The following is a 23015-nucleotide window of genomic DNA, read 5'->3' as shown; positions in this document are numbered from 1 at the left end:
TGCTAAAAAAAAAAAAAAAAAAAAAAAAATCAAGGGTGCCAATTTGGATTTAGCTCCAAAGAGATTTCCTCTCTCTCGTTGTCGGGTGGTCAAATCCAACTCTGACCAGCTGGGATGGAGGGATAATCTGTGTGTAAAAAAAAAGAAAAAAAGGTGGGGGGTGGTTCACTTGTTTTAATTACACACTCGCAGACACACAAACACACACACAGTCTTCCTCTCTCTCTCTTCCTGTCTTTCGCACTCTTACACACTTGCGTGCACACATGCATTAACATGTCCGCCATACGCACACTATACCCTTCGACCGTGGTAACAGACAGATGCTCGCTTTAAATTGAATTTGGGTTTTTATGCGTGAAGGGAAAAAAATGTGACGTGACTGGATGTGACTTGGTAATTGATCTGATTTTTTTTAAGCGTTGGGACATGTGGCGGAGATTAAAGCTTCATCACGGAGAGAAACTAAAATATTTTTTAAAAGATTAAAAAGGCACTATGTGTAATTACAAAATGCACAGCCACAGTAAGAATAAATAAATAAAAAAGAAGCGACGTCAACGTAATGCTTTAAAAACACTGACTGCATATGATGTGAACACCTAATACAAGGGACATATGATGAATATGGTACCAGTATATTCATACATACATATATATAACAATAAATTTAAAAAAGGTCATGATTCATGTTGTGTCTCATCATCATCGCCAGTCTTTAAGGTCAATCTTGGTTCTCCACTCTTGGAGTACAAACATTTACACTTCAGCTGTTTTTAATGAATCTCTGACTTCTTGGTTTTGTGGTTCTTATGGAAGCCTGTCTCTGCCAAAGAAAAAAAGAGAAGAAAAATGAAAAAAGTAATAAAAATTAAAAGAAAAACTTATGCTGTTATACTGGAAAAATTGATACACTGTGAGCAAAAAATTGAGAAGAATATGAGCTTAAAGCTTTATATAGTTATGGGAAAATGTCACTTCAAAAGATCTTAAATAGGTGGTCGACTTATCAAGCTTAACACTTTTTTTCCTGGCATGGACCTTCTAAAGTCTGAAGTTTCTAAAGTTTTGCAGTGGTTAACTACATCCAACCCAAATCCCCCCCCTCCAAAATGGGACAGTGCAGTAAAATGTAAGTAAAACAGAATACATTGATTTCCAAATCTTATAAGCCCATATTTTATTCACAGTAGAACACAGAAGATATGAATGTTTACATAAGAAAATGCACCATTTTAAGAAAAAAAAAAGTTATTTGGAAGTGAAAGGCTCAACAAAAGTTCATTTGTTCATTTGTGCAAATAACTGGACTCTTCTACCACAAAGCTATGCTGTTGTAATAGATGTAGTATGCAGTTCGTCTTGCTGAAATATGCAAGGCCTTCAATGAAGAAGATGTGGTCTGCGTGGTTGCTCTAAAACCCGTATACGCCTTTCAGCATAGACGGTGCATTTCCAGATGCGCAAGCTGCCAATTTCACAAACACTAATCACATCTAGACCATCAGAGATGGAGGCGTTTGAACTGAGTATAAGCTGGATGGCCCCTCTCCTCTTTAGTCTGAAGGACCAAAAAGAATTGAAATCTCTGACTTGTCTGACCACTTTGCCAAATTCCATTTTAAATGACACACAATCAGATTTGTATCATGTGTCATTTGTAAACACATTGTTATACAGACCAGTGAACCTCTGCCCATCTTTATATGTGAGATGCTCTTTTTATACCCAATCATGTTACTGACAGGCTGCCAATTGCAGATGTATTTGTAATACTAATTATTTTCCCAGCCTTTTTGTTGCCCCCATCCCATCGTTTTTAAAACTTGTTGCTGCTTTCAAATTGAAATTGAGCTAATATTTTTCATGAAACAGTTTAAATATCTGTTCCAACTTCTCTGGAATTAAAATTGTGTATATACTGCTTTTGGTATTTTCATGTTAAGCCTCAAATACTTTAAATAATAATAATTATTATTATTATTTAAAATTACTGTCTTTCTTTCTAAAAGAAAATAGATCAAATTGTTCTGCATGTGAAGTTGATTTTAAAGCCTTCTTTAATGATCCTACAGACTTTGGGTGCCTTAAAAAAACTAAACAAAATAAACTTTATGGACTAAAACGGTCAGGTTTTTTGATAAAGATCCTCTTACCTGAAATCTGTTCACAGTGAGTTAGATTTTCTTACTTGATGTCCACACTGCAACACGTGTATTTTAGTAGTTTATCACCCAGTTTTATTGATATTGGAATACAAAGTTATAGCTAGCTTCCATGTTGTTGTAACTTTTTAGTCCTGGACCAAGTGGCTGTGGGTGACAGCAAAGTAAAATCCAAGGCTGGCTTTACTGAAAGGACTGAGAGACACATAAAGAACACAAACAAACAAAAGAAAACAAAAACAGAAAAGAGCGGAAATAGCCTTTTTAGGTGCTGCGTCTGTCAGTCACCACATGTGCTGCAGGGTATTTACTTAGTCATGTTGGTTTATACTGCCCAGATGGCCTGATGAGGCACTATCTAATTACTTCTCCCATGGATCCTCTGCCTCTGATAAATACTTACTGAGCCATGACTGTTTCATATCCTTCACTGCCACCACCAGGGGGTTCATGCAACTACACATGAGTCTGAAGGATGAGCAGATTTAGTTTGGAAAGGAGACAAGGCCCATCAACATGCAGTATTAATGAAAAACTAGAGAACATGTGATAAAGGTTTGGTAATTTACTATGGCCTTCTGATCGCTTCTGCTTATCTTCTCGTCCACCTCTTTATAAATTTATTTTTTTTGTTTATCCAAATGTTATGCTATTAATCATTTTCATACTACTGTCATTAAGGCTATAAATTCTCACTAAAGACGTATAACAGAGGGTTTTAATATTACTCATTTACAGCTTGAATAAACTGGCAGAAACGTCTCTGGCTGCGTGTAATTGCTGTTATTGAGCTGTTTGCAGCAGACAGTAGAGGGCGCTAGAGCTGTCAGCCCAACATATGCACCACGAAGAAGAGTCCGGAAGTTACTCTGCTGTGTTTGTCCGCCTACTGGAAACGGTGAGGTGTGTTGAAGCGAGCGCTTATTGTCAGCGTTACCCCAGCGGGAAGATTATTTTATGAGGGAGCCTTCCTCAGTGTCCGCTGAACAGCTGTAGCTCTTCAGGATAACAACATGGGTAAAAGTTAATTTTCTTTATCGGTTATCTTTGTCTTGATGCTAACGTTTTTTCCGCTAACGTTAACTTCCTCTCTTTGACTCGTTTTCGACAGCTTATGAAAAAAAAGTTGAAGAAATTAAACTGCACTTTGAAAAATCTTCAGTAAATTTCCTGCCGATAAATCACAGACGATGAAAGTTTTTTGGTTTGTTTTTGCTCGGCAGTACCCCTTCAGTCTTTTTTTGTTCACATGAAAGATAACACATAAGAGAGATCCTAATTACACAGAAAGGTAGTAGTGTCATACACAGATAAGAAATTAAAGGGTGGACCAATCCTAAGCACACATTCATATCACACATCACAAAGATAACACAAGCTAGAAGCTCGAGGTGGGACTTACCAGACACCCCACAATACAGTATTATCGATACTTAATTTACAAAACAACATTATTGTGATTTTTGACATTTTTGCAATATGCTGGGTATTGCAATGACATATATTGTCACTTATCACCTTTTTTCAACTGCCAATTATGTTATTAAAGTTAAACTTTGTCATTATTTGTTTTCTCCAATGAGAAAAAATTATTTCACTTCATTTTTTTATGACAATAAGATTGTCAAGTGTACCAATACTGTCACTAAAACCTAAAACAATTCCATGCAATTAAGTTTCTGATAATACAGCTATTAACTGTGATAAATTGTGGGGAAATCACAGCTGTTGCTTACTGTATAGACGGAAATTTACATTTAAGTGTTTCCTTTGCGATCAGCAACCGTCCTGCTCTGTAGGAATATAACCAGAATACAATCAGCGGACAGCCAGTGGACTCGGGTCCCCTTGAGTTGTGCTCACTGACAAAGGCTCATTCAGACTGATAGCAGCATGTTGGCAATCTGACACTTATTATTTAGAAACTTTCAATAATCTCTCTGAGTGATTGCTGTCAGTCCAAATCAGACTGCAACTGTTTGCAGATAGGTTGCGTCCTATCAGAACTGTGTTTTTATGAATAGTTTTCTCATTCCAACTTTTCAAAGTGTGAAGAATATTGATGCTGTAGGAATCTCTACAGATTCATTGACAGGATCAATGTACTGTTCTAGCACGTACAGAGGGGCCCTTGCCTCCATCATCGCTGAGGCTCTTGGTTCCACCACTGCGGGTGATGTCGGCTGTGATGTGGAAGGTGGTTCATCTGAAAATCGTCAAGCAATATGGGAAAGTGGAGGAATTTGTGTCCTTGGTATCTGAAGCCATTCCCGACATCTTAACAAGCCATGAGGTGACACTGCTCACGCTGGGGTTGAGGGCAAAGGTAAGGAAACATACTGTGGATTCAGTCTCCACATATATTAGTCACCTTTCTATAATGTTAAAACAATGATAAAAGAAATAGACATAATACTTTTTCTTAAATCTTTAGTGTCACATTTGTAGATACAGAGGTAGTTAAAGGCAAGTCTTTCTGTAAGTAGAAGAGAAAGAGGCAGCAGGTAGCTTTCACTGTTTGTCTGTCCTTAATGTCTCTTCCAGATGATATTGCAAATGTTAAACTCTGAGGATCTCGGAGGCATTAAAACACACTTGGGTTGCCTGCTGCAGACTCGCTCACGACAGGTGTGTAGCGCTTAACGTTCCTGGATGTTGGTTATTTGCTGATTTAGAAGCTCTGCTTGACTTTAACTGTGTTTATTTAACTCTGCAGGTCTATCCAGAAGGTAACCCTCTTGAAGCCAACATTGTCACCATTGTTCAGAGACTCCTGGACGACTCAGAAGGGAGAGAACACTTCCTCAAAGTGTGTCTCTGCTTTTGTCTTACAGTTAGTCTAAATATAAATAGGTGAGGGTGTTTAATAATAATTTTTCGCCTGGTAGAATGTGTTTCCTGTGGCGTATGGGCCCGACTTTGACACAGCACTGGAAAAGCTTCTCTGTGACTTCTTCTCCAAACTGGAAGAGCTGCTGCCAGTACCAGACTTTAAACAGGTAGAGGTCCACAGTCTTTTACCTGTAAGAAAGAACTATTTTTAGGGTGTTTTCACAGATTAGCAGTCTAAGGCCTGTGCATTAAAATCATATTATTTATCTGATAAAGGCTGCTTTGTGGATCAGTGATACACCAGCTGAGGTAGAGGAGTACATGCACTGTGTAACTGAAGCTGATGACATCAAAGTATTGCTCAGAACCAGGCCTCGCAATAGTGAAATGGCCAAGATAGATTCGAGTGGTGAGTCTGTCTGCCTTTCTTTTCTCTTTCACATCACCCCGCAACCATAGTCAGACTAATGATGCTTAAGCCAGTTTCCTGTTTAAAAGGGTTCTTCCTCCTCAGCATCTCCAAATGCTTGCACACAGAGAGTGATCTGGATCTTTACCTGACAGTCTGTAATGGGTTCATAATGTATGCTACTTACAGTATAACATGCCTTGAAATGACTGCTGTTGCTGAACTGATGCTCTATAAATAAAATTGAAGTTTATATGTGCACTTAATCAGAGTTATGCATTTGTCAGATGCAGTATTTCTATTGGTCCTGTGATTGACATTGGGAGCTGTGTTTTGGATTTCTATAGCCAAATACGTTCAGTTAATTGAAAAAGATAAAAATGCATTGGTATTGGACGCAGTTATTTTTATTGACCCTTTTCTTTTTGAATTCTTAATTCCTCTTTCAAACAGTGCCATCTCCCTCAGAGCAGCGGCTTTTTTCCTCGTTGTCACTCCCCGTCTCCCTGATAGACAACAGCGCCAAAGATGTGGAATCAAATGCACAAACTTTCAAAAACCAAAGAGTGTCTGAAGCAGCTGCCTTTCAAGAGCCCAGAGATGGTGACATGTTGGATACAGGATGGCCACATGAGGAAGAGTCTCACAATACAGAAGAAGAGGCGGGAGGAAAAGACACCGACAGCATTCCTGACACACATGTTGTGGAGGAGTGCGGTGACCAAGCTACAACAACAACTCGCCAAGCTCCCTCTTCATCTGCTGAGAGTCATGTGGTATCCAGCTCTGTGATCGGCTCTCTCAGACAGAGAGTTGCACAGAAATGCACTCAGTGTGGGAAGTGCTTCATTTACAGGTATGAACTCCTGGAGCATCAGCGGCTGCACACCGGAGAAAACCCTTACAAGTGCTCTCAGTGTGGGAAAGCTTTTCGGCGGAGCTCTGACCTATCAAGTCACAGGCGAACACAGTGCAGAAAAGCAGCGTACATTTGCATCAAATGCGGGAAAAGCTTTCAGTCTATGCAGGAAAAATGTAGACACCAGTGTGTTCATAGCATCCACAAGTTTGACTGTCCTTACTGTGGGAAAAGTTTTAAGAAAATGTACCTGCTGGCTAAGCACAAGCTGACTCACAACCAGAACCACACTTTCACATGCAGACAGTGCGGGGAGGTATACCCGGGTATAAGTGAGCTAAGATCACATCAAAGGACCCATCCTCCTCAGCTGTCCAATCAGTGCCAGCAGTGCGGGAAGTTTTTCAGCTCGGCTGCGTGTTTGACTGCTCACCAGCTGCGCCACACCCAGCAGAGAACGCAGATTTGCACACGCTGCGGCAAAGCCTTCAAGAGCAAGCACGATCTGAACCTTCACATGCGCAGTCATACAGGCGAAAGGCCCTTTCAGTGCACCTACTGCGGGAAGCGTTTCTCCGTGTCAGGAAACTTGAACGTACACATAAGGATTCACACAGGAGAGAAACCGTACCTGTGCTCCGACTGTGGCAAGGCTTTCATTTCGGCCGGAGAGCTGCAGATACACAGGCGCACCCACACGGGGGAAAAGCCGTACAAGTGCTCGGTGTGCGGGAGAGGATTCACCATGGCGAGCAAAGTGACGCTCCACATGCGTGTTCACACTGGGGAACGCCCCTACGAGTGCTCTGAATGCGGGAAAGGCTTTTCACGTGGCAGCGAACTGAAAAAACACACAATGAGCCATACAGGAGTCCGGCCCTACGCCTGTCAGCTGTGTGCAAAAACGTACACGTGCCTCAGTCACCTGAAAAGACACTTAAAATCTCACAGTGTAGTCCAGTCTCAGACCTGATTCTACCGACTATCAAATGGTGTTTTGCCATTGATGATGTCTCTGTGCAGTGACTCTGTACACACTATTGCTGACTTCATGCACTGCATCATAGGATTTGGACTTTCTTTTACAGACTCATTCCTTATCGTCCATTTAAAATGTCACCCTCAAGTGCAGCTTTTGGTCCTGACATTCAGATGTTTTGTTTGTTGTGTTGTTTTTGTTTTATTTGTTTTCTGATATCCTAAAATGTGATTTTGAAATCATCCAAGAAAACAGTGTCCTTCTGTGTTTATTAGTGCCTGTATTATTATTATTTTTCCTTCTATGAGGTAACACTTACTGGAGTAGCATTATTTACCAGTGACACTGTTCAATATTGTAAACACAGAATAAACTAGATAATTGCCACCTGTTTGTCCTATTTCTTGCTTTACAACGGCCTGATATCCACTTATGAGGACCTTATACTGTCACCGTTCTATTTAAATTTAAAAAGAAGATCTTCATATGTGGATCTTATTTTCCTCTGAAACAAATAAGGTAAAACAAACAAACAAACTGGTAATTCTTTGTTTTTACATTCATCAGCCCAAATGAAATGGCAAAGAGAAATTAAAAATACATGCAATGAAAGAGTTTGGGTCTTAGGAGGTTAAACATCCTGCTGTGGGTTTGTTTAATGTGTTTCTGTGTTTAAAATAATAAAGTCACATCGTCGAAACAAATGAAAAATTACATTTAGTTGAAAGTAAAAAGTTAATTTCTAACTCTTATTCCAAAGCTGAAATGACAGTAGTTTTTTAATTACTTTGTTTACTGTATTTTTATTTTTAGTTGATTCTTTTTTTACACTTTACTTTGTAACGTCTGTTCCGAACTTAAAATACGAGCATAACAACAGTGTACGAACTGTGTAATAAAATACAGTTGAGCCAGGTCTTTACGCTACCCTTTATTTAGATTTTTCGGAGGCGTGGTGCGTTTACAAAAGTAAATGGGACTCGTTGTGTACGGGCTGCCCCGTAAAACAAAACGAACCTCCCTGATGAACCTACTGGCCCAACGCTCCTCGCGATATGAACAGCGTGCTTCAGGAAGAAGTTGGCGCCTGAAGCCGTATATTCGGTTAGCTACTACACTAGCCGATATTATGAACGAATTAGCTGTTCATGTTGCGTTTTCCTTCGATCGTTGCTAATGAATTCCATAATGAATGATATGGGTAAGTGTTACCTCGTGGAGAGCAACAACATGTTGTATTTTCGCTTGTTATGTGGTTAGCCGACTAGCCAAAGAGAAGGATTACTGGGAGCTGAGGAGGCCTCGACTAATCTCTGGAACAAGAATTGTTTTGCTCCCTGTTAAGTCGGGTTATGCCCTGTAGCCAGCAAGTTAGCTGATGCTCTAGACATGGAAGAAACAGTGGGGATTGTCCGCGTTTCCAAACATTTTATTTGCATGAAAAGGCTTGCTTCAGTATATCAAATGCGGTTAAAATATCGGTCTATTAACAGGCATTAATAACGCGATTCCTTTTAAATAAAGTAACTAGCGTTAAGCTACCACTTAGCTGTTTACCCATCTAACCTGCTCATGCCTCCGTAATAAACTCACATCGCCTCTTTGTCTTTGTGGTTAATTTAGTGTTTTGTTTTGAAAGGACTGAGAGACACATAAAGAACACAAACAAACAAAAGAAAACAAAAAACAGAAAAGAGCGGAAATAGCCTTTTTAGGCACTGCGTCTGTCAGTCACCACATGTGCTGCTGGGTATTTACTTAGTCATGTTGGTTTATACTGCCCAGATGTTCTGATGAGGCACTATCTAATTACTTGTCCCATGGATCCTCTGCCTCTGAAAAATACTTACTGAGCCATGACTGTTTCATATCCTTCACTGCCACCACCAGGGGGTTCATGCAACTACACATGAGTCTGAAGGATGAGCAGATTTAGTTTGGAAAGGAGACAAGGCCCATCAACATCTTGTATTAATGAAAAACTAGAGAACATGTGATAAAGGTTTGGTGATTTACTATGGCCTTCTGATCGCTTCTGCTTATCTTCTCGCCCTCCTCTTTATAAATTTATTTATTTTTGTTTATCCAAATGTTATGCTATTAATCATTTTCATACTACTGTCATTTAGGCTATAAACTACCACTAAAGACGTATAACAGAGAGGGTTTTAATATTACTCATTTACAGCTTGAATAAACCGGCAGAAACGTCTCTGGCTGCGTGTAATTGCTGTTATTGAGCTGTTTGCAGCAGACAGTAGAGGGCGCTAGAGCTGTCAGCCCAACATATGCACCACGAAGAAGAGTCCGGAAGTTACTCTGCTGTGTTTGTCCGCCTACTGGAAACGGTGAGGTGTGTTGAAGCGAGCGCTTATTGTCAGCGTTACCCCAGCGGGAAGATTATTTTATGAGGGAGCCTTCCTCAGTGTCCGCTGAACAGCTTTAGCTCTTCAGGATAACAACATGGGTAAAAGTTAATTTTCTTTATCGGTTATCTTTGTCTTGATGCTAACGTTTTTTCCGCTAACGTTAACTTCCTCTCTTTGACTCGTTTTCGACAGCTTATGAAAAAAAAGTTGAAGAAATTAAACTGCACTTTGAAAAATCTTCAGTAAATTTCCTGCCGATAAATCACAGACGATGAAAGTTTTTTGGTTTGTTTTTGCTCGGTAGTACCCCTTCAGTCTTTTTTTGTTCACATGAAAGATGACACATAAGATAGATCCTAATTACACAGAAAGGTAGTAGTGTCATACACAGATAAGAAATTAAAGGGTGGACCAATCCTAAGCACACATTCATATCACACATCACAAAGATAACACAAGCTAGAAGCTCGAGGTGGGACTTACCAGACACCCCACAATACAGTATTATCGATACTTAATTTACAAAACAACATTATTGTGATTTTTGACATTTTTGCAATATGCTGGGTATTGCAATGACATATATTGTCACTTATCACCTTTTTTCAACTGCCAATTATGCTCTTAAAGTTAAACTTTGTCATTATTTGTTTTGTCCAATGAGAAGAAAAAAATATTTCACTTCATTTTTTTTATGACAATAAGATTGTCAAGTGTACCAATACTGTCACTAAAACCTAAACAGTGTTGGGGAGTAACGGAATACATGTACCGCCGTTACGTATTTAAAATACAAAATATGAGTAACTGTATTCCGTTACAGTTACCGTTTAAAAAGGTGGTATTTAGAATATAGTTACTTTGTTGAAATAAATGGATTACACGGCGGTACTTCCCTGTTTCATATTGTGGCGGGTCAGGACTGTTTGGGTTTTGTTTGACAGCTACGTTCTGTTGTTCCAGGCGGCAGCGTTACGGTTGCCATGGTTACAGGGTGACGCTCTCTCTCTGCGTGTTTCCTGGGTGAGAGAGCGCCTGTTGTTGTTGTTGTGCTAAGCTAATAGGCAGAATGCTACAGGTATAGCTCTAAAGAATGTAGCATCATAGGCAGTGTAGTCCGTGCTGCAGGGAGAATGGACTGCCATACCCGTTATGTGTCTGTGAGCGAGGGAGGGAGAAAAAGGAAAAGTATGAGCTCTCATCGAGGAAAAACGGGAGCTGGAAGCATGTAAATATAATAATAACCACTGCAGCCAAGAAGAGTGCCTGACGAGCCCAGTTGTAAGTAAGCTATTAAGACTCGACTGTACACGTGTTCGTGTTTTCCTCCAAAAACAATAAGTTCCGTTGGAGCAGCCTTTCAACGCCTCTCTCTGTCTCTCGCTAGCAAAGTTGACCCAGACAATAAAGTAAAGCTATTTTTCGGCTACGAGCCCGACACAGAACCCACCGTATTAGCCAGAGGTCCCTTTACTACGGTTCGGAGCCGCGGACCTTCAGTAACAGTAATAAATCACAGCAATAGTACATTCATGTAGTTGTAAACAGCATGATAATATATTAAGTAATCCAAAGTATTCAGAATACGTTACTCTCATTGAGTAACGTAACGGAATACGTTACAGAATACATTTTGGGGCATGTATTCTGTAATCTGTACTGGAATACATTTTAAAAGTAACCTTCCCAACACTGAACCTAAAACAATTCCATGCAATTAAGTTTCTGATAATACAGCTATTAACTGTGATAAATTGTGGGGAAATCACAGCTGTTGCTTACTGTATCGATGGAAATTTACATTTAAGTGTTTCCTTTGCGATCAGCAACCGTCCTGCTCTGTAGGAATATAACCAGAATACAATCAGCGGACAGCCAGTGGACTCGGGTCCCCTTGAGTTGTGCTCACTGACAAAGGCTCATTCAGACTGATAGCAGCATGTTGGCAATCTGACACTTATTATTTAGAAACTTTCAATAATCTCTCTGAGTGATTGCTGTCTGTCCAAATCAGACTGCAACTGTTTGCAGATAGGTTGCGTCCTATCAGAACTGTGTTTTTATGAATAGTTTTCTCATTCCAACTTTTCAAAGTGTGAAGAATATTGATGCTGTAGGAATCTCTACAGATTCATTGACAGGATCAATGTACTGTTCTAGCACGTACAGAGGGGCCCTTGCCTCCATCATCGCTGAGGCTCTTGGTTCCACCACTGCGGGTGATGTCGGCTGTGATGTGGAAGGTGGTTCATCTGAAAATCGTCAAGCAATATGGGAAAGTGGAGGAATTTGTGTCCTTGGTATCTGAAGCCATTCCCGACATCTTAACAAGCCATCAGGTGACACTGCTCACGCTGGGGTTGAGGGCAAAGGTAAGGGAACATACTGTGGATTCAGTCTCCACATATATTAGTCACATTTCTATCATGTTAAAATTTCTTAGGTATTTGCATATTTGTCTGACTGTGGAATTTCTCATTTTACTAACTTGCAAGGATTATGTTGGCTCGTGCAGTTGTTAATCTAACAACAAAATAAAAGCATTGCATTGATCACAAACTCCAAGACTTTACTTTGTCTTGAAGATGATATGAGTAACAAATAGACATAATACTTTTTCTTAAATCTTTAGTGTCACATTTGTAGATACAGAGGTGTTACGACCCGTCTAGGGCCAGGCAATAACATGAGTGAGGCACTCGCCTTAATGTCTCTTCCAGATGATATTGGAAATGTTAAACTCTGAGGATCTCGGAGGCATTAAAACACACTTGGGTTGCCTGCTGCAGACTCGCTCACGACAGGTGTGTAGCGCTTAACGTTCCTGGATGTTGGTTATTGGCTGATTTAGAAGCTCTGCTTGACTTTAACTGTGTTTATTTAACTCTGCAGGTCTATCCAGAAGGTAACCCTCTTGAAGCCAACATTGTCACCATTGTTCAGAGACTCCTGGACGACTCAGAAGGGAGAGAACACTTCCTCAAAGTGTGTCTCTGCTTTTGTCTTACAGTTAGTCTAAATATAAATAGGTGAGGGTGTTTAATAATAATTTTTCGCCTGGTAGAATGTGTTTCCTGTGGCGTATGGGCCCGACTTTGACACAGCACTGGAAAAGCTTCTCTGTGACTTCTTCTCCAAACTGGAAGAGCTGCTGCCAGTACCAGACTTTAAACAGGTAGAGGTCCACAGTCTTTTACCTGTAAGAAAGAACTATTTTTAGGGTGTTTTCACAGATTAGCAGTCTAAGGCCTGTGCATTAAAATCATATTATTTATCTGATAAAGGCTGCTTTGTGGATCAGTGATACACCAGCTGAGGTAGAGGAGTACATGCACTGTGTAACTGAAGCTGATGACATCAAAGTATTGCTCAGAACCAGGCCTCGCAATAGTGAAATGGCCACGATAGATTCGAGTGGTGAGTCTGTCTGCCTTTCTTTTCTCTTTCACATCACCCCGCAACCATAGTCAGACTAATGATGCTTAAGCCAGTTTCCTGTTTAAAAGGGTTCTTCCTCCTCAGCATCTCCAAGTGCTTGCACACAGAGAGTGATCTGGATCTTTACCTGACAGTCTGTAATGGGTTCATAATGTATGCTACTTACAGTATAACATGCCTTGAAATCACTGCTGTTGCTGAACTGATGCTCTATAAATAAAATTGAAGTGTATATGTGCACTTAATCAGAGTTATGCATTTGTCAGATGCAGTATTTCTATTGGTCCTGTGATTGACATTGGGAGCTGTGTTTTGGATTTCTATAGCCAAATACGTTCAGTTAATTGAAAAAGATAAAAATGCATTGGTATTGGACGCAGTTATTTTTATTGACCCTTTTCTTTTTGAATTCTTAATTCCTCTTTCAAACAGTGCCATCTCCCTCAGAGCAGCGGCTTTTTTCCTCGTTGTCACTCCCCGTCTCCCTGATAGACAACAGCGCCAAAGATGTGGAATCAAATGCACAAACTTTCAAAAACCAAAGAGTGTCTGAAGCAGCTGCCTTTCAAGAGCCCAGAGATGGTGACATGTTGGATACAGGATGGCCACATGAGGAAGAGTCTCACAATACAGAAGAAGAGGCGGGAGGAAAAGACACCGACAGCATTCCTGACACACATGTTGTGGAGGAGTGCGGTGACCAAGCTACAACAACAACTCGCCAAGCTCCCTCTTCATCTGCTGAGAGTCATGTGGTATCCAGCTCTGTGATCGGCTCTCTCAGACAGAGAGTTGCACAGAAATGCACTCAGTGTGGGAAGTGCTTCATTTACAGGTATGAACTCCTGGAGCATCAGCGGCTGCACACCGGAGAAAACCCTTACAAGTGCTCTCAGTGTGGGAAAGCTTTTCGGCAGAGCTCTGATCTATCAAGTCACAGGCGAACACAGTGCAGAAAAGCAGCGTACATTTGCATCAAATGCGGGAAAAGCTTTCAGTCTATGCAGGAAAAATGTAGACACCAGTGTGTTCATAGCATCCACAAGTTTGACTGTCCTTACTGTGGGAAAGGTTTTAAGAAAATGTGCCTGCTGGCTAAGCACAAGCTGACTCACAACCAGAACCACACTTTCACATGCAGACAGTGCGGGGAGGTATACCCGGGTATAAGTGAGCTAAGATCACATCAAAGGACCCATCCTCCTCTGCTGTCCAATGAGTGCCAGCAGTGCGGGAAGTTTTTCAGCTCGGCTGCGTGTTTGACTGCTCACCAGCTGCGCCACACCCAGCAGAGAACGCAGATTTGCACACGCTGCGGCAAAGCCTTCAAGTTCAAGCACGAGCTGAACCTTCACATGCGCAGTCATACAGGCGAGAGGCCCTTTCAGTGCACCTACTGCGGGAAGCGTTTCTCCGTGTCAGGAAACTTGAACATACACATAAGGATTCACACAGGAGAGAAACCGTACCTGTGCTCCGACTGTGGCAAGGCTTTCATTTCGGCCGGAGAGCTGCAGATACACAGGCGCACCCACACGGGGGAAAAGCCGTACAAGTGCTCGGTGTGCGGGAGAGGATTCATCAAGGCAAGCAAAGTGACGCTCCACATGCGTGTTCACACTGGGGAACGCCCCTACGAGTGCTCTGAATGCGGGAAAGGCTTTTCACGTGGCAGCGAACTGAAAAAACACACAATGAGCCATACAGGAGTCCGGCCCTACGCCTGTCAGCTGTGTGCAAAAACGTACACGTGCCTCGGTCACCTGAAAAGACACTTAAAATCTCACAGTGTAGTCCAGTCTCAGACCTGATTCTACAGACTATCATATTGGTGTTTTGCCATTGATGATGTCTCTGTGCAGTGACTCTGTACACACTATTGCTGACTTCATGCACTGCATCATAGGATTTGGACTTTTTTTTACAGACTCATTCCTTATCGTCCATTTAAAATGTCACCCTCAAGTGCAGCTTTTGTTCCTGACATACAGATGTTTTGTTTGTTGTGTTGTTTTTGTTTTATTTGTTTTCTGATATCCTAAAATGTGATTTTGAAATCATCCAAGAAAACAGTGTCCTTCTGCGTTTATTAGTGCCTGTATTATTATTTTTTTCCATCTTTGAGGTAACACTTACTGGAGTAGCATTATTTACCAGTGACACTGTTCAATATTGTAAGCACAGAATAAACTAGATAATTGCCACCTGTTTGTCCTATTTGTTCTACAACTGCCTGATATCCACTTATGAGGACCTTATACTGTCACCGTTCTATTTAAATTTTTTTAAAAAAAATCTTCATATGTGGATCTTATTTTCCTCTGAAACAAAAATAAGGTTTTTACATTCATCAGCCCAAATGGCAAAGAGAAATTAAAAATACATGCAATGAAAGAGTTTGGGTCTTAGGAGGTTAAACATCCTGCTGTGGGTTTGTTTAATGTGTTTCTGTGTTTAAAATAATAAAGTCACACCGTCGAAACAAATGAAAAATTACGTTTAGTTGAAAGTAAAAAGTTAATTTCTAACTCTTATTCCAAAGCTGAAATGGCAGTAGTTTTTTAATTACTTTGTTTACTGTGTTTTTATTTTTTAGTTGTTGATTCTTGTTTTACACTTTACGTTGTAACGTCTGTTCCGAACTTAAAATATGAGCATAACAACAGTGTACGAACTGTGTAATAAAATACAGTTGAGCCAGGTCTTTACGCTACCCTTTATTTAGATTTTTCGGAGGCGTGGTGCGTTTACAAAAGTAAATGGGACTCGTGTACGGGCTGCCCCGTAAAACAAAACGAACCTCCCTACTGGCCCAACGCTCCTCGCGATATGAACAGCGTGCTTCAGGAAGAAGTTGGCGCCTGAAGCCGTATATTCGGTTAGCTACTACACTAGCCGATATTATGAACGAATTAGCTGTTCATGTTGCGTTTTCCTTCCATCGTTGCTAATGAATTCTACAATGAATGATATGGGTAAGTGTTACCTCGTGGAGAGCAACAACATGTTGTATTTTCGCTTGTTATGTGGTTAGCCGACTAGCCAAAGAGAAGGATTACTGGGAGCTGAGGAGGCCTCGACTAATCTCTGGAACAAGAATTGTTTTGCTCCCTGTTAAGCCGGGTTATGCCCTGTAGCCAGCAAGTTAGCTGATGCTCTAGACATGGAAGAAACAGTGGGGATTGTCCGCGTTTCCAAACATTTTATTTGCATGAAAAGGCTTGCTTCAGTGTATCAAATGCGGTTAAAATATCGGTCTATTAATAGGCATTAATAACGCGATTCCTTTTAAATAAAGTAACTAGCGTTAAGCTACCACTTAGCTGTTTACCCATCTAACCTGCTCATGCCTCCGTAATAAACGCACATCGCCTCTTTGTCTTTGTGGTTAATCTAGTGTAAAACAACTGAATCTTATCCTATTTATGCACACAAACCTGGTGCTTTAGGCTAAGGACGGACTGTCGTACTGTATTTCTGCAGCTCATGGATGGACAGTAGCGATGGTGAACAGACGGTGCTGACTTAAGTGGTTTTATTGTACAAAAAACAACATCTCCCACTCATTTACCTTCTTCCTATTGACATATTTAAGGCACGGTCAACTGTTTACATTAATAACATTTAATCTAGCCTTTGAAACAACGAAGGGGATCTCTGTTCTGCCTCAAAATTAAATATTCTCGTGTAAACTCGGGTCCACAGAGGTGTACCAGGTTCTTAATTAACCTGAGTGACAGCCTGTTTGACCCAGTCTGTTTTCTCTCGAAAGAATTCAGTGTTCCCCTGTCCTCGCTGGCTCTCCTGGTCCCACCACTCCGGCTGATGTCTGCTGTGATGTGGGAAGTGGTGCGCCAGCGGAACATAAAGCACTATGGGAAACTGGAGGAGTTTGTGTCCATGGTAACAGATGCAGTTCCTGAACTGATGAGTAAGAGGGAAGGGAGGCTGCTCTCACTGGGTCTGAGAGCAAGGGTAAGTGAAATGTCTGGATCGCATGATGTGTGTAAAAGGATTCAAATGAGACGAGGACACGAGGCACAAGTTAATATTATAAACTACGCTTCTTCTAGACAACTCTTGAACTGCTGCGTTCTGAACACCCTGAAGATCTCAAGGCTGTTCAGAGCCACCTTAACCGAATCCAATCTTCCTGCATCGAGGAGGTGGGTGAGCCTGTTAGCATATTTTAATTTGGAATATATAAATGGCTAATTTGTAAAAATCAAAAAATGATGAAAACATAACTGTTTTCAGGATTGTTCAAACAAATTGATTTTTTTTAAAGAAGTAATTCAACAGTAATAATGAAAATAATTATTAGCTGTTGACCTATGACCTGTCCTGTGGTTATCTAGACCAATGATCCTGTAATTGAAGCACCAGAGGCAAACTTTATGAAGTTGGTGCAAGGCCTCATTGAAGACACGGATGGCAGAGAACACTTTCTCAAGGTAAAGTTGGGACTGACAGTGTTTGAATCACATTTAAAAATGTGATTATAATAACATGTGTCAAAAGACGAGGTTGTATGTTGACAGTACAGATCCTTTTTTTTTTTTTTTTTTTTTTTTTTTTTCCCCCCATGTGGCAGAATGTGTTTCCTGTGGAGTACGGCCCTGACTTTGATACGGCGCTCGAGACCCTAGTTTGTGAGTTTTTCACAAGACTCGAGGAGCTGCTGCCAATACCAGATTTCAAACAGGTACAGAGAGGATCTTTTTAAGATGATAAAATAAAGGAGCGCTTTTAAATGTGCTTTTTTTGTGCATGTGTCTCACAGACTGCATCCTGGATTAGCGCGGCCCCTTCAGTCCTAGAGGAGTATATGCAGTGCGTGTCCAACGGAGAGGACCTTAAATTTCTTCTCCAGAGTAAACAGTGCCACGGGAAATTAGCAAAGAGCAGCGTTGGTATGCATATACTAGTCAGTGCATCTTCTTTTATTTCAAGATGTGGGACTGTATTAATATTTGTTTCCTGTTTCTTTTACTGCAGCTCCATTTCAGTCAGATGATCTTCTGATCCCCTCGCTGTCTCTCCCTCCATCTCTGGAAGTAGCCATCGCTTCCCACCCGAGCGCTTGTGATGATGAAAATAATGACGTCCCTCAGATTGTCATGTTTGACGAAGAGCTGTCCACAAACCCTTCCACCTCAGTTGACTTTCCTGAATCTCCTAAAAGGGCCGATGTTACTTCGTCTCCACGCAGGAGACAGCAGTCAGGAATCCATAAATGCCCCGAGTGTGACAAGTGCTTCAAGCATCACTCTGTGCTCATTGAACATCAGAGAGTCCACAGCGGGCTGCAGCCCTACAACTGCTCTGAGTGCGGGAGGGCTTTCCGAACAGCCACTCTGCTTGCTGGACACAGGCTGCGGAAATGCAAAAATGCGGCATATCTTTGCATCAAATGCGGGAACAGTTTTCCAACATCGCTGGAGAAATTCAGACATCACTGCCCGAAACGGGGACGTAACTACGACTGCGGGCAGTGTGGAAAGAGTTTTCCAAAGTCCAGCAGCCTGAAGGAACATCTGCTAACTCATGTTCAAAGCCGCCTTTTCAAGTGTAGCCACTGCGGGATTGGTTTTTCAGGAATAGGTGACCTGAAGTACCATCAGCAAGTTGATCATGAGAAGCCTTATCAGTGTAAGCAATGTGGAAAGAGCTTCATCTCCTCAAAGAGTCTGGACAAACACCAACAAAGGCATGAAGAGGTTGGTGAAATGGACACCCTCAAGTTAATGAGTGGAGATAAACACAGGAAAAGTGGCTCGAGCCATCGGACATCAGTGTCTCTTTCCTCCAGGAAGAGGTCCGTCAAAGCAGTCTACCAGCGAGGAAGAGTCACCCATAACTGTCCGCTGTGTGGCAGGAGCTTCAAATATCGCTTTGAGTTTCTTGAACACCAGAGATTCCACACAGCTGTGAAGCCTTACAAATGCTCTCAGTGTGGAAAAGCCTTCCGCACCGAGGCTCACCTGTCAGGGCACAGGAAGAGGAAGTGTAAAAACGCCGCCCACATTTGCACCAAGTGTGGGTGCCAGTTCAGGTCCATGCACGAGCGTGTCAGACACCAGTGTGTCCAGTTGCTGACGAAATATGAATGCTCTCATTGTGGGAAGACCTTCAAGATGGCTCATCTGTTGAGGAACCATCAGATGAGTGAACATCAGCTCCCCTACAGCCCCAACCATCGCTTCAGGTGTAGATACTGTAACGAGACCTTTCCTGGGATCAGCGAGCTCAAGTACCATCAGAGGGTCGACCACGAGAAACCGTATCAGTGTCAGGAATGCGGCAAATGTTTCCTCTCCGAAAAATGCCTGGCCAATCACGAGCTCCGCCACAACGACGACAGACCGGAGAGCTGCCTGGTGTGCGGCCGCGGCTTCAGAAACCGCTATGATTTGAAGCAGCACATGCGCACTCACACGGGAGAGCGGCCCTACCAGTGCACTCACTGCTCGCAGTGCTTCTCCACGGCCGGAGGACTGAGGAGTCACACCAGGGTTCACACGGGCGAGAAACCGCACGTTTGCCCAGACTGCGGGAAGGCTTTCTCCCAGATGGGGGCGATGCGCACGCACAGGCTCACTCACACGGGAGAGAGGCCGTTCAAGTGCACGGTCTGTGGCAAAGGTTTCACAATGGCGCACAAAGTCACAGTTCACATGCGCGTGCACACGGGGGAGCGGCCGTACGTGTGCTCCCAGTGTGGGAAGGCCTTCTCAGACGGAAGCGTGTTGAAGCAGCACATGCTGAACCACTCGGGGGTGCGACCGTATCACTGCCAGATCTGCCCCAAGACTTACACCTGTCTGAACCACCTGAGGAGGCACCTGAAAAGCCACTCGAACATGAGCTGAAGCAGGCATGAAGGAAAACTGACATTATCTAAGAAACTTTCAATGGACCAACTAAACCAAGCAATACGGGAATGATGCCGACTGGCTGTTGTAGAAAGTGAGGCGAGGAGATTCGGCTCCTGTTCTTCATCCATTAGTTCGAGATTGTTCCAACCAGCACAAACAAATTCTTCCCTCTTTTCCCATCTGGCTTTGGTTGTTTTGTTTTGTTTTTTTTCTTCTGTACATCAGTTTCTCATGCGTGAATGCAATGAGATGTTAGTTGGAGCTTACTTTTTCCAGAGCTCCCTAATAGTTACAGAGATAAATATTTGTCTGAACTTCTGATTATTGATCCTGATTCTTAGTGTCGTGCTACAGTTGGTTGTGACAGTTGTTAGACCCAGCTCTCGATCACCACACTTGTGAAAATGATGAGGTTACTGTGATTAACTAACCCGGGCAGACTGCAGCTCTGATGATGATAAGATTCAACGCTGTCTCCTAAACATCACAATCCCCCTGCAGCTAAGCTGACAGTTAAGTTGGATGACAAAGCATAGATATAAAAGGTTCAGCAGAGATTTGTTGCTACGTTGCACATTTGAGAGCACAGAGGCATACATCTTTGGAGCTGGAGCCACAAGACTTTAAGCCAGGAAATTTGACTCACATGTTGGCCCTTTGTATTTGTTAACTTAGTTTTATGATTTTTTTTTTTTTTTAAACCTTGGTTAGTGTCAGACCCAAAACGGCTTGGTTCAGTTTTAAAATAAGCAGCGCGGTTTGGGTTTAAATTGGCCTTTTTTTACAATTGTAATCACACAGAAGCTTCTCCTCCCTTTCCTAAGTCATGAGTAACCGCAACGTCTAATATATATTGGTTGTCTAATAAGAAGCAGTCATAGGAATGCCAGAGACCGAAAGGGCAAATGTGATTATTTGAGATTGCAGTTTGTCGTACGAGGGGTGTAATTTTTAGAAGGCGAGGCTCATTTGTTTAGTAAATGTTTGCAGTAAAAGCTAGAGTAAATACTGAACAGAGCTGCAGCAGAGTCGGGTCCTGTGTGGATTGTCAGTGCTTTCTTGGCTAATGTTAAGAGTCAGCTAAGAATGTGCCATGTGAAGTGTCACCTCAGGTGCTGCCAGAGCATTTAAGCATTATATCTGGTCTACACAAACACCAGCTCTGCTTCACATGGATCAGGGGAGACGGATAAAAGGAGTTCAGAGAATATTTTGTCACTGAGATGATTGGGGTGGGGGGCATGTGCTGTATGTCTGAAGTGGATGAAGATATATTTTGGGAAAAGGAGGTAAAAGTTGCAGAGGTGGAAAAAAAGGTTCTCTGTAAATATGCTGGATGACAAATAAGTGTGAGTTTGTAAAAGTTAAAAAGCCCATTTTCTTTTTGTTGTTTTGTTTTTTTTCTCCTTAAGCCTTTTGTATTCTCTCTGTGGTTTGAAAGGTTTGTGAATTTCAGATTAAATTCCCTTCGTTACTCCTTATGCCTGTTAAGTTTTTTTCTTTCTCAGAAAAACAAAAGGTAGTCTGTATTAGACTTCAGTTTCACTAGATGGCAGTAGGTGACTATTAAGCAGTTTGCCATGCATTGACGTGTGTTAGTTAACCAGCAGAGCTGATATAATGACTGTCTATCATCAAATTATTTATTTGTCAGGAAAACAAATACAGCTTTGCAGCTGTGGCCCATGTCTCCTTTATCTGCTTTCTTTGGCACGGCTTGGAAGTTTGATTAAAGCACAGTTTCTTCCCGTTTCCTCATTTCCTCACTGGGGTCCCGCCATTTCTGAAGTGTTTAAAGGCGGCGTAAAAAGCATCACCACATTTTTATCTAGCTTTTTAATTCAATTCTCTACTTTGCGTCCAGCTAAAAAAAGCTGGATTCGAACCACTTCTGTTCCCAGTTTTGTGTTTTAACTTGAAATTCAGGCCAACATGATGTGTCATTATGTAAGAGACGCATTACCATTAATTTCTTCCATCTGTGCTGAGTTTTATGGGATTTTTTTTTCTTTGAGGGAAAAAAAAAGAAGCTCTGTTTGTCTTTTTTCAACTTCAGTTTTTTTTTTTAATCCCCATCCCAGTTACATCTCATCCATGCTCACTCGTCCATAGCAACCTTTGAGTTTTATTCTCTCTCAAAACAAACCCACTTCTCTGCCATTCACAGGGAGGTGCAACCACCAAAGTTGGCTGTCGTAATGATTTAAATGTTGCAAGATGTTAGCATCTTCTGGCTGGAGGTACGTTGGCTGCCTTCATTCTAGCTCACTAAAAAATCCTACTGATTTCCTGTGAACATTGGGCTTCACCCCGAGCCTCTCGTCTCCTTTTTCTTCACATGTATAGCTTAATCTTTTGCTTCTAGTGAATGAAACAGATTTCAGTCCAACTTGTCAGATTCATAAATTCCGGGGGGTTGTGTAACTCACAAAAACAAAGTTTATTGCAGAGCTCTGTTGGTGCATTCCTCTGAGTTTTATTATGGAATAATGTATTCCTGATGAAGGCACGAATTGTGAAATGCACGCATCACGCTTCATGCTGAGCACCACATCTGCCAAAAATCCTACAGATTTACAATGAGAGCCTGCTAATAAATACAGATCGTAACCAGATGTGTCCCCCTCTCTCTTCCTAGTCCCTCCTCCTCTCCCTTCTTTGCTCTCCTTCTCTCCCTAACTCGGTGATCTCAGTGGAAAATCTGAGTCCAGGCCAGACCTTCGATGCCTTCACACACACACAAACACACATACACACACACATGTCGGCAGCAACTGTGCAGCATCCACCTCCCACCCCCCATCAACACCTTGCCAAATGAACGCCCCCTCTTTCCAAAGTAGCTTCCAAGGTCAGCCCTCAACGAGCGCTAGATGGCGCTGCTTCCAAAGGGTCAATAGAGACACCACCCCACCGCAGCGCGCTCCCACGCCCTTCTCGTCTTGCTTTTATGTTCAGGTTGGGTCTGGACTTTTAAAATGAACCAGATGTGTTAAAGCTCCACCCACCAACCCCCACCCCATCTTCCGCAGATTTCTGCAGGAATAGAGCTCAAAATGCTTCCAAGATGTGCGCCACATGGTTTT

The 23015-nt window shown here is 41.9% G+C and overlaps 3 protein-coding genes across 6 annotated transcripts; all 3 read left to right on the top strand.

Annotated features, from left to right (window-relative positions):
• The first annotated feature begins 3000 nt into the window (after positions 1–3000).
• On the top strand, positions 3001–7625 carry LOC102786214 (uncharacterized). Of its 2 annotated transcripts, none has more exons than XM_087831793.1 (7): positions 3001–3182; positions 4280–4491; positions 4710–4793; positions 4882–4974; positions 5054–5164; positions 5274–5406; positions 5860–7625. In XM_087831793.1, exons 1-7 carry the CDS (start codon positions 3179–3181, stop codon positions 7236–7238), a joined length of 2016 nt encoding a protein of 671 aa, XP_087687919.1. In that variant the 5' UTR covers positions 3001–3178; the 3' UTR covers positions 7239–7625. The 2 variants fall into 2 exon arrangements, with proteins under 2 accessions (XP_087687919.1, XP_087687920.1); XM_087831794.1 differs by having other exon boundaries at positions 3006–3068.
• Positions 7626–8312: 687 nt separating this feature from the next.
• LOC148097813 (uncharacterized) lies at positions 8313–15314 on the top strand. Of its 3 annotated transcripts, none has more exons than XM_087831790.1 (7): positions 8313–8445; positions 11774–11985; positions 12334–12417; positions 12506–12598; positions 12678–12788; positions 12898–13030; positions 13484–15314. In XM_087831790.1, exons 1-7 carry the CDS (start codon positions 8421–8423, stop codon positions 14860–14862), a joined length of 2037 nt encoding a protein of 678 aa, XP_087687916.1. In that variant the 5' UTR covers positions 8313–8420; the 3' UTR covers positions 14863–15314. The 3 variants fall into 3 exon arrangements, with proteins under 3 accessions (XP_087687916.1, XP_087687918.1, XP_087687917.1); XM_087831792.1 differs by lacking the exon at positions 8313–8445 and adding an exon at positions 8455–9597; XM_087831791.1 differs by lacking the exon at positions 8313–8445 and adding an exon at positions 8455–9711.
• Positions 15315–15875: 561 nt separating this feature from the next.
• LOC102785916 (uncharacterized) lies at positions 15876–21428 on the top strand. The gene is made up of 7 exons (XM_087831789.1): positions 15876–16026; positions 16824–17026; positions 17125–17217; positions 17410–17505; positions 17646–17756; positions 17835–17964; positions 18050–21428. The coding sequence occupies exons 1-7, from the start codon at positions 16002–16004 to the stop codon at positions 19921–19923; spliced, it is 2532 nt and encodes an 843-aa protein (XP_087687915.1). The 5' UTR covers positions 15876–16001; the 3' UTR covers positions 19924–21428.
• The last annotated feature ends 1587 nt before the right edge of the window (positions 21429–23015 follow it).

The sequence above is a fragment of the Neolamprologus brichardi genome, chromosome 18 (assembly GCF_056152115.1).
Source record: "Neolamprologus brichardi isolate AB-2024 chromosome 18, ASM5615211v1, whole genome shotgun sequence".
Lineage (NCBI taxonomy): Eukaryota > Metazoa > Chordata > Actinopteri > Cichliformes > Cichlidae > Neolamprologus > Neolamprologus brichardi.
This window is presented reverse-complemented; position numbering and strand designations above follow the sequence as displayed.